At 42.8% G+C, this 11,326-nt stretch overlaps 1 protein-coding gene across 2 annotated transcripts in view; it reads left to right on the forward strand.

Moving 5' to 3' along the window:
* The window catches only part of LOC127972581 (IQ motif and SEC7 domain-containing protein 3-like), a 146,697-nt gene that overhangs the window by 121,485 nt on the left and 13,886 nt on the right, over window positions 1–11,326 (forward strand). For both annotated transcript variants that reach the window (XM_052576209.1, XM_052576215.1), the window contains exon 11: window positions 11,154–11,200. In XM_052576209.1, coding sequence (XP_052432169.1) covers window positions 11,154–11,200 — 47 coding nt within the window. The remainder of the gene's footprint in view (window positions 1–11,153; window positions 11,201–11,326) is intronic.

Consider the following 11,326-nt stretch of genomic DNA (forward strand, 5'->3'; position numbering starts at 1 on the left):
TTGGATAACATTGGGAAAACGTACCCGGTCTGCTTGGAGCCAGGACGCTGCGGAAGCCCCATCCTTCCCGAAGGAGGTCTTGGAGGCAAATACACATATGGCATCCATTTAGGTGTATACAGAGAAATTTGAGGTGATTAAAACCCTCTTGGGAAGGCATAAGTCTGCCGGGGAAACATAGGCTCTAAGGCTATAATGTGGACGATACACATATGAGTACCGCATAGGTCTCAATATGGAACCCACCCTTCCATGGTTGTCACGGATTCATCATGAATGTCTGGCGCCGGACATTCCTTTCCGTCCAGCTGTTTAAGGTGATGGAGGATCTCAACAGGGTCTACAGTACGAAACACTCTGGAGCGGTTTAAGCAAGCCGACACTAACCGGGGCCTCTCAGTGCCACTACCTGTTTGAGGTGAGAACACAGGATTTTACCGGCTCTACGCGAAGGCTATAGAACCTTGCGAACGTGTTAGGGGTCGCCCACCTTGCAGCTCTACAAATATCTGTCAGCGAGGCGCCACGAGCCAGCGACCAGGAGGATGCAACACTTCTAGTTTAGTGAGCTCGGAACCTGAACGGGCAGGGCACACCCTGAGCCTGATAAGCCAGGGTTATATCATCCACAATCCAGTGGGCCATCCTCTGCTTCGGGACGGTGTAGCAACAATGAGTTTTACAGAATAATTAACTCAAATGATATATAGGGAATTTGAATAATTAATCAGGAATATGATTAATTTATATCTCAGATGACAGTTACATTAAATTTGATTGATTATGAAAAATAGCTCAATTTGCCTATACCAATAAATAATTTCAGGGCATTGTAATTTACTCATTAATATGTCAATATTCCATTCTTCATATCAATTGTTGTGATAGCTCTTACTGTAAATTACTGCAACTCAAACAGCGGTTTGTCCAGCATACCACTGTTGACCTATCAATTTTCAATAACGTTATCACACCTTATAATTCAAGGAAAAATATTCTCTGGCCATGAAAACATTATCCTATCCTTATGATAAATTTAGTTTCTAAATGTAAAGCTTGTAGCTATAGATCAGACATCTCAGTGACTCGTAATGTAAGTGGGGTGGAGTCCAAGCCAATCGTCAGTATATGGGTTTTTAATAATTAAACTAGTAATACATCAAACTACACATCACACAGAGTAAATATGCGTACGACACTACAAACAGTAAGCTTTATACAAGACATAACGAATCCAAATAAAAGAGAGAGAGAGAGAGAGAGAGAGAGAGAGAGAGGGAGAGAGAGAAAATAGAATGAGATCACATAAGGAGCTTAGGTATGAAAATCATAGTCAGTAACTTTTGGAAGCCAACAACAAATCAGATCATAGCAACAATTTAAAACAGCATTTAAATCTCCATGGAAAAGTGATACTTGCATGGCCCAGCGCGTGAGCGTGGTCATTTTGTGATGCTTTGTGCGCTTGTCCTTTTGAAAACAGCGTGCGTGTGCCGGAGGCCATGTGACGCGCGTGCACGCTTCGCTGGATCTTGGCGTGAGCGTGGAGCACGTGGTCCTTTGTTCTGTCCTCGTGCGGTATTTGAAAGGTTCAACAAACAATGTTCCAGAATTCGTCTTCCTTGCGTGGAGAGGCGAATAGTTGAATAAACTTAGTAAAGAAAAGAAAAGAAAAGACAAAAACGAAAACTTCCAAAGGAGCCATTAAAATGGCTTTTTCTCTCAGCCCCTGTGCTGAGGGGGTTTGTGCTAGGCCGCGCGGAAGCAACGTTGGTCGCACAGGAGAGCAGCGTGTCCGAGGACGGAGACGGAGAAGAAGAGCGGAGGGCGGACCTTGTTCGGTCGTTCTTATGGCTTGAAATGGTTCACGCCCCTTTTTCGCGTAAACAGCCAATGAAAGTCCGCGATCTGAAGCGGAGGGAAAAGTTCCTTTGTCTCTGTGAAGACAACCCCCTGGAGATCTAGGGCTTGTCCAAATTCCAGGGATTATTCTAGCAAGTTTGTAATTCAGATTACATACATTTTTCATTACTTTGCTCTAGATAAATGGGTTTGTCAGAACATGACGATCACAACGATACTAAACATATGTATAAATGATCAAAACATGAAGTTACATTCAAATGCAGAATTACACATATTTAAAGATTTGATTAACACATGATAACACTGCAAATAGTCCCAATTTATATGGGAAACATCTAAATGTACCAAAAGGGAATACCTAATACATGTATAAAATATAAAAAAAAACAGAAAGTTAATGAATACATTCCATAGAATGCATTGTTCAAAAGAAACCAGTGATTTGGCTTCTCTCCTGTCCTGTGTGTCCAGGGTGGTCGTAAAGTTTTACGACCTGCAGGGGTGGGGGTTGCAGAAACGTGGCTCTCTTTGAGGAAGTTAAAGTGAGGAGAGACATTTCCTAAAGTATAAGCTTAGCAACTTATACTCTTCACATAACAAGGATTAACCATTTTATGCAATCCATAAACATATTTAAAATACATATTAATAATAAAATGAAAGTAAGGAACTTATACGAAAGGTTTCCTTTGTCTCCAGCGTGTTGGAGGAATTTGGGTTGGGGGTTTTCATTTCTTCTTTGAGGCTCACCCACGTGACTCTGGAATTTCTTGTCGTAAAATAATTTAAGTCCAGCCAGGCTGGCGCCAGGCCCAGGCATTTAGTGCAAAAAGAGTTTCATTTGGAAAATCTGAATTAAACACATGAATCGATGATCTGCATATCCGTTACAACGGTACTCCCCTTCTGCCAGCCTCCATAACAGAAAAAGAGCTGGTCTGAGGTCCTGAAGCTTTGTGTCCGGTCTGCGTAGCACCTTAATGATCGAACGGGACAAAGCACAGCCAGGGCTGGGTCTGCCTCCTCCAGGGGCAGCGCTTGCAGGTTCACCACTTGGTCTTTGAAGAATGTAGTGGGAACCTTGGGCATATAGCCAGGCCAGTGCCTCAGAGTTTTCAATGAAAGAAACTTTAGCTCAACTCGATGCAAAGGCTCGAATGGGCCCTGCTGTAGTGATTTAAGCACTAGAGTCAGGTCCCAAAGGGGTCTAGAGGGGGGGCCGGGAAGGATTTAACCTCCTGGCCCCTCTAAGGAACCTGATGATGAGGTCATGCTTACCCAGAGACTTCCCAATTATAGGGTCATGGTACGCAGCAATAGCGGCAACATGGACTTTGAGGATGGAGGGAGACAGCCTTCGCTCCAACCCTTGCTGCAGAAAGGATAGTATGACCGCAATCGGGCATCTTCGGGGTCTTCTCGGCGAGAAGAACTCCACTCAATGAACAGGTTCCACTTCAAGGCATAAGCTTGTCTCATAGATGGTGCTCTTGCCGAAGTGAAGGTGTTCACTACCTCTTGGGGTAGGTCACCTAGAACCTCCGCGGCCCGTCCAGGGACCAGATATGGAGTTTCCAAAGGTCTGAACGTGGGTGCCAAATGGTTCCCCGTCTCTGAGTCAGTAAATCCCTTCTCAGAGGAACTGGCCAAGGAGGGGCTGTCAAGAGGGGCACTAGTTCGGGGAACCAGGTGCGAGTAGGCCAATATGGCACTACTAGCAAGACTTGCTCCTCGTCTTCCTGGACTTTGCACAATGTCTGTGCGAGAAGGCTCACTGGGGGAAACGCATACTTGCGTAGGTCCCGCGGCCAGCTGTGTGCCAGTGCGTCCATGCCGAGAGTTCCCTCGGTCAGGGAGTAGAACAACTGGCAGTGAGAGGTCTCTGTAGAAGCAAACAGGTCTACCTGAGCAGCTCTGAATCGTCTATAAATCAGGTGGACCGTCAGGGGATGGAGTCGCCATTCTCCCGGGAGCAATGCTAGATGCAATCTACTTCATCTACAGCAATATCCTTGACTTGATTGCAAATAAATGCGCAGACACTATTTAACTGAACAGAGATGACATCACTTAATTCAATGAAGAACTGCCTTTAACTATCCTTTTGCATTATTGACACACTGTTTTCCTAATGAATGTTGTTCAGCACTTTGACGCAATGTATTTTGTTTAAAGCGCTATATAAATGAAGGTGACTTGACTTGTCTTGACTACAGACAGCTCGTCGGCTGTACGATTGAGCAGGCCTGGAATGTGAATGGCACGAAGTGACCTCAGAACCTTCTGACTCCAAAGGAGGAGGTGGTGAGCGAGTTGCAACATGCGATGGGAGCGCAGACCACCTTGTCGGTTGATGTACGCAACGGTCGCAGTGTTGTCCGTTCGGACCAGCACATGCTTGCCTCATAAGAGACCTTTGAAATGGTTCAAGGCAAGTTGTACTGCTAGCAACTCTAGGCAATTGATGTGCCACTGCAGCTGTGTTCCTGTCCAAACCCCTGAGACTGCATGCCCGTTGTACGTGGCTCCCCAGCTGGTGGTGGAGGCATCCGTGTAAACCAAAGTATGCCTGGAGAAAAGCTGTAGGGGCACCAACAGGTCGGTGTAACATGGACCCGGTGAGTGCCACGCTTCCACGCCCACCTCGGGACTCTGCCATAAAGCCAGTGCTGGAGCGGTCTCATATGTAATAGGCAGAGCGGTGTAAGTGCCGCCGCGGCTGCCATGTGCCCCAGGGGCCTCTGAAAGAGTTTCAGTGGGAGTGCTGTCCTGCCCTTGAACGTATTCAAGCAGGCTAGCACCGACCGCGCACGTTCCTCTGTGAGGCGTGTTGTCTGTTCGACCAGTCCATACCAAGAAAAGAGATCCTCTGCCTCGGCGAGAGTTTGCTCTTCTCCCGTTGACCCGAAGGCCCAGCAGGCTCAGGTGCCGGAGCACCACATCCCAAGGATGGACACATGAAATTACACGTCCTTCCGGTCGATCGCTGCAAACCAATCTTGGGGACGGACGCACCCGGAAATGCATTTCTGTGTCAACATTTGGGCCCAATTAAAAACTCTAAGATCGACCGTAACCCATCGTCTTTCTTGGGTACAATGAAGTAGGGGTTGTAAAACCCCGTCCCCATATCGGCTGGAGGGACCGGCTCTATTGCGTCCTTCGCCAGTAGGACTACGATCTCTTCCCGCAATACAGGGGCATCGGACGCTTTCACTGCAGTGAAGCGGATATCGTGGAACTTGGGGGGATGCCGGGCAAATTAAATCGCATAGCCGAGGCTGATGCTCCGCAGAAGCCAGCAAGACGGGCTGGGTAGCGCTGACCAGGCGCTTAAAAACCGTACAAGCGGGACCAGCGGAACCACAGACTTACCTGCAGTGGGGCAGCGAGGTGGAACACAGGGACCCAACTCGGGCAGCTTGTGAGAAGGCCGGAGTGTGGTGTGCAGTGATCACCTGGTTCCACGGGTTGGCAGAGGGTGCGTGAGTAGGGCCTTTGTTGACGCTCTCAAACTGACCATCATCCGGTGCCAGGTAATGACCGCACCCAGAAACGCATGGTTGAAACAGCATCCTTAAAAGGACGACCCCTCGTCTTTAAAAAGACGCACCCGTGAAGCTCTTTTGGAGAAAATTTGCTCTTTTAGGAAATGCTCTTTCAGTGCTTAGGCGCAATGGGGAGATGGCCGCTTGAAACATGACAGGGGATAGTGCAGCCTGAAGTGTGCAACCCACTCGATACTGGAACGATCGCCGCTGTAGCGCTGTCCCGCCAACACAGGAAGCTTCCCAGAACGTGCTGAACTCGCAGTTCACCGTAGACACAGTTCAAGGTCAGCAGAACGACACTATCCCTCGGCTTCGAAGCGAAAAGCTGGTATGCATTGCATCTGCAGCCCTCACACAGTGATCAGCGGCAGCTGGATGCAATAAGTGCATGCATATGTACATTGGCTCATTTAGTTTACACTCAAAGTAGATTAGTCTATCGAAACGATATCCCATGTTCGTCGGTCACCGAAGTGGCGTCGATAGTGACCGACTGAAAGGGAACTGGATAGCCTAGATTAGGCCCATGCAGGCTCTGCTCTGAACTATATAATAATTATAATTAAAGTCAAAGTCACCTTTATTTATATAACGCTTTAAACAAAATACATTGCATCAAAGCAACTGAACAACATTCATTAGGAAAACAGTGTGTCAGTAATGCAAAATGATATTTAAAGGCAATTCATCATTGAATTCAGTGATGTCATCTCTGTTCAGTTAAATAGTATCTGTGCATTTATTTGCAATCAAGTCAACGATATCGCTGTAGATGAAGTGACCCCAACTAAGCAAGCCAGAGGCGATGGCGGCAAGGAACCGAAACTCCATCGGTGACAGAATGGAGAAAAAAACCTTGGGAGAAACCAGGCTCAGTTGGGGGGCCAGTTCTCCTCTGACCAGACGAAACCAGTAGTTCAATTCCAGGCTGCAGCATAGTCAGTTTGTGCAGAAGAATCATCTGTTTCTTGTGGTCTTGTCCTGGTGCTCCTCTGAGGCAAGGTCTTTACAGGGGATCTGTATCTGGGGCTCTAGTTGTCCTGGTCTCCGCTGTCTTTCAGGGCTGTAGAGGTACTTTCTAGGTGCTGATCCACCATCTGGTCTGGATACTTACTGGATCCGGGTGACTGCAGTGACCCTCTGATCTGGTTACAGACTGGATCTGGTGGCTTTGGTGACCTCGGAATAAGAGAGAAACAGACAAATATTAGCGTAGATGCCATTCTTCTAATGATGTAGCAAGTACATAGGGTGTTATGGGAAGTGTTTCCAGTTCTGGTTTACCTAATTAATGCAGCCTAAAAATCCTTTAACGGATTTGGATATTAAAAGCATATTAGTATGTTATGTGTAAACCAGGTTAAAGAGATTGGTCTTTAATCTAGATTTATACTGCAAGAGTGTGTCTGCCTCCCGAACAATGTTATGTAGGTTATTCCAGAGTTTAGGTGCCAAATAGGAAAAGGATCTGCTGCCGAGTTTTGAGAACATAGCAGACGTAGAGGATTATAATGTAAAAGGAGCTCATTCAAATACTGAGGTGCAAAACCATTCAGGGCTTTATAATTAATAAGCAATATTTTAAAATCTATACGACGTTTGATAGGGAGCCAGTGCAGCATTGACAGGTCCGGGCTAATATGATCATACTTCCTGATTCTAGTAAGAACTCTTGCTGCTGCATTTTGGACTAGCTGTAGTTTGTTTACTAAGCGTACAGAACAACCACCCAATAAAGCATTACAATAATCTAACCTTGAGGTCATAAATGCATGGATTAACATTTCTGCATTTGACATTGAGAGCATAGTAGTAGTAGTAGTAGTAGCCCTTTATTGTCACTAGTCACAAGTACCAGCGAAATTAGCCATCATCCTGTCCATACATACATACATACAATATGACAGTGGGGTAGACAGGACAGGAAGACAGGGTATTTGAGGAAGAAATAAGTACAGCATAACATTAGGTAAGTGAGGAGAAAAAAACCAACACCCAGACTATGCTCCTTATGGGAGCACAGTATGAGAGCAGGAAAAACACCACAGCACAAAAAAGCACATAATCAATACACCATAGACACACGACTTTGCAACTGGGTACGGAACTTGGGGTGGTTGAGGTAATCCAGCGCAGGCAAACAGCCATCCGGTCCCAGCAGCTTGAAAGCGCTAGTCACAGACCCGCCTGCCAGACTGGTGGAACAAAGCGGCGAAGGCGGGGGATGGGGGTTGGGAGGGTGAATGCATATCTGTACGTATATGTGTAAGAGTTTGTGTATTTGTAGGCCTGGAGAGTTGAGACTCTCTCTAGATGCCTCAGTCCGCAGATTTTACAGCGTCACAGCAAGTTGCCATGGAGACATCCTTGGTCAGGTCCTAGATAGAGTCAACAATCAGCAGGTGTCTGTGGGAGAGGGTGGAGGAATGCAAGAGAAGTCAAGCTGCCCTGCTCGCCTGGGAGATTTTTGTCATCCAGCCAAGGCTGGTAAAGAAAGCCAAAAGAAGATAAGATACCAGTTGTTTGGTCTAGTAGCCGCATTTCTTTTCACGGTCACTATGATTTTTCATTGTCCATTGGTCTCCAAATTCTCCAATTTCTTTTCCAAATCCGTGAGCTTCTTCATGATGTTATCCATATTGCGGTTAATAGTCTCAGTCTCAATGCTGACCGCTCTGCCCACTACTTCAATCATGACGGGCAGCCTTGTGAGGCTTTGGACGGCTGTTCCCGTCTTCTTAATTTTCCGATAACCCAGGGCAAAGCCTAATCCAATCAGGAGAAGACCTGTTATCATGGTTCCGAATAGGCCGTAATTTAGATATATTTTTGAGATGGAAAAATGCAGTTTTACAAATGCCAGAAATGTGGCTTTCTAAGGAAAGATTGCGATCAAATAGCACACCTAGGTTCCTAACTGATGACGAAGAATTGACAGAGCAACTATCAAGTCTTAGACAGTGTACTAGGTTATTATAAGCGGAGTTATTACAATCCTCATTATTTATTATATAATTCATTTATAAATTGCATTTTATTACATTTAGAAATACTAACGACTGGCCTAATAATGTTATAATGTACAAACGGGATATATTTAGTTCCCTTCACTTTACAACAAATCATTTAAATTTAACAAATATATCAGAACAAAACAACAATTAAAAATATACAATTCTAATGGATAAATATAATTGCAGTGTATAATAATATAGGCTTAGCTATAAACAAAAATAATAATAATAATAATAATTTAAAGCTAAGCATAAGGTAAGGTTGGGCTCTCTCATTCAGGAGAAATCCGTTTCCATATTTGTGATGTTGCCCATTTGAAGCTTAACTATTTTTCATATATATGTATATATATATATATATATATATATATTAGTGCTGTCAAAATTAGCGCGTTAACGCATTCGATTAATTTGAAATATTTAACGCGTTAAAATAAAATAACGCAATTAACGCGGTTGCAGTTTTTTTTATTTCCAGTTGTGGCCTATGTATGTTCAACGTGCAAAGAAATATGGATAAGACCAAGGAAGGACTTTTAGACGGAAAGTTTCAGTATAAAACTCTGCCGGATTACTCTTCAGTCTGCCACAAGAAACATTATGACTGTATGACTGTAACAGTGCGTAAATCAGACCTTTCTGTAACGCTAACGTTAATAAGCTTAAACGAAAATAACGAAATAATTGTGTAGCGGAGTATTTTTTGTACACAGTGCCGCGAACTGTCAATCACTCCTGTGCGCGTGCATCACTGTCCTCCTCGCAGCTGCAGCAACTTGCGCTCTCTCTCTTCATCAAGCTTTAAAACAAAAAGGGGACAAAAAGATCATATTGTCTTTGAGCATAGGCTATAGATTAATTAGATAAATGAATATCTAAATTTGTGCCTTGCCGTCTACGGTATTTTTTTAGAACTTAGAAAAAAGATGCTGCAGCCAATGAGCAGCCAGCGGGGGCTGCAGGACGACTCAACCTTCGCAGACAGTTTTTAATGTTTATCAGACAATAAATACTCAAGATTTTGCTTTAGTATAACTCACAACGAGTTTCACACACCTTCTCCGGCCACGTTGAGTTGTTGACACTTAACAGTGGGAAAAGCGACACATGCGCTATTCACTTGTATTATTTAAGGGTGAATGGGTAATGTAGTTTCTGCTCTGGGTGGGATGAATTAGGAAGCTTGCATTGTGAAGGGCGCTCTGAAAATCGGCAGTGCAGGTAAAAGATTAAAACCTCTATTAAAACAGATGTCCAAATGAGCGTACCGGTACGCTACAAGCACGTTCTGGGCGCACGGAGAGGTGGCCGTACGCTCAAGAGCTATATTTGGAAGTGGCGGTACTGAGTACCTGTGCATACAGGCCCACTTAAAGCACTGGCAATGACTATACTTTGGAATTTTTTTGCAGTCCACTTAGAATTCAACATGGAAATCATTTTTGTTTTTTATTGGCATTGATTGTTTTGAAATTCAAATGGTACTTACAGGCCTGTGTTTTTATTTCTGTAATAAATATGGCTTTCAAGCCAACAGTTAATTTGGAGGATATTGATGGTTTATTGCAGGTATGTTGTTTACATGAGAAAATCTGTGTTACAAGTTAAACAAAAATTCCAATAAACAATCATATTTTTAATTTAAATAGTTTTTTTTCTTGAGTTTACATTAATTATTTACATTTTACATTTACATATCCAAAAAGTTTCAGTCTTTTAATTGCGATTAATCGCGATTAATCGCGATTAATTTTACAAAATTGTGCGATTAATTAGTTAATTTTTTTTAATCGATTGACAGCACTAATATATATATATATATATATAGGCCATATATTTATTTACTGTTTAATAACAATAGCATGCATATGATCCTTTGTGTAAAGGTCTTCTTTTAATTTTTGATGAGTAGACTGTAGCCTAAGACTATCCTAAATTTAGAAATTAAATCACTGTATATGTTTGAATATTTTTTTAAAGATGTTACAATGTTATATCATAATGTTATTGTTGTTTTACTTGTTCCTTTTATCTCATTTTACAATTACATTCATTTTGCAATCCGTCCCTTTGCTCCACCTGGCGGTAGTTTCGCGAATGATTTTACCGCCGCAACACCGTTGACCCACAATCGTACAGGTCTCTACTCAGAAGATTACTGTTTTAATGTTACTATCAAGGCTCTATTCTCTGAGCATAACTTGTTTCCCTATAACAAACTATAAAAAAAATCTATAAAAACGTTAATGTCCTACCAGGGCCAAATTTAACTACATTAATAAGTTAAGATTTACAATAAATATTTTAACTGCTACTATGTAAAAGAAATACTACTGTAAAAAAGCACCTTATTTGTTTGAGGTGTTTGCAAACCAAATGTTACTGAACTTTTGTTCATATAGCAGTACTTTTAAATGAAAAATTTTAAGATACACTACTTTTGAATGCAATTATTAGTTTTGTGTTTTTAATTGTGACTAGTCGCAATTAAAAATGTAAATCGTTGCCCAGCATGTATATATACACACTTCATGGATAAAGAAATACCATAATGCAATTCAGTAAGCTAGTGGGCAAATCATTAACTATACATGGAGGATAGAATGAATATACTTCTATTTCATCCTATATTGAAAATATATTATTATTATTATTATTATTGAAATGCGTATTCAACCATTCTTTAAGTTTTAGTCTGATTTGGACTCTTTTCTTTGCTCAGGCAAACAGGAAATGATCACGTCACAGAGTGGACACAATGCAGTAGAGGTAAGCGCTCAGTGTTCTAGCAGGTAAGTCCCTACAGACCCCTAGCATCCATCAGTGGCTTACAGCTTATAGGAAACACAGAGCTAGTAAACAGGAATTAACAAGCTACAACAACCATATGTTCCT

The sequence above is a fragment of the Carassius gibelio genome, chromosome A4 (genome assembly GCF_023724105.1).
Source record: "Carassius gibelio isolate Cgi1373 ecotype wild population from Czech Republic chromosome A4, carGib1.2-hapl.c, whole genome shotgun sequence".
Taxonomy (NCBI): Eukaryota; Metazoa; Chordata; class Actinopteri; order Cypriniformes; family Cyprinidae; genus Carassius; species Carassius gibelio.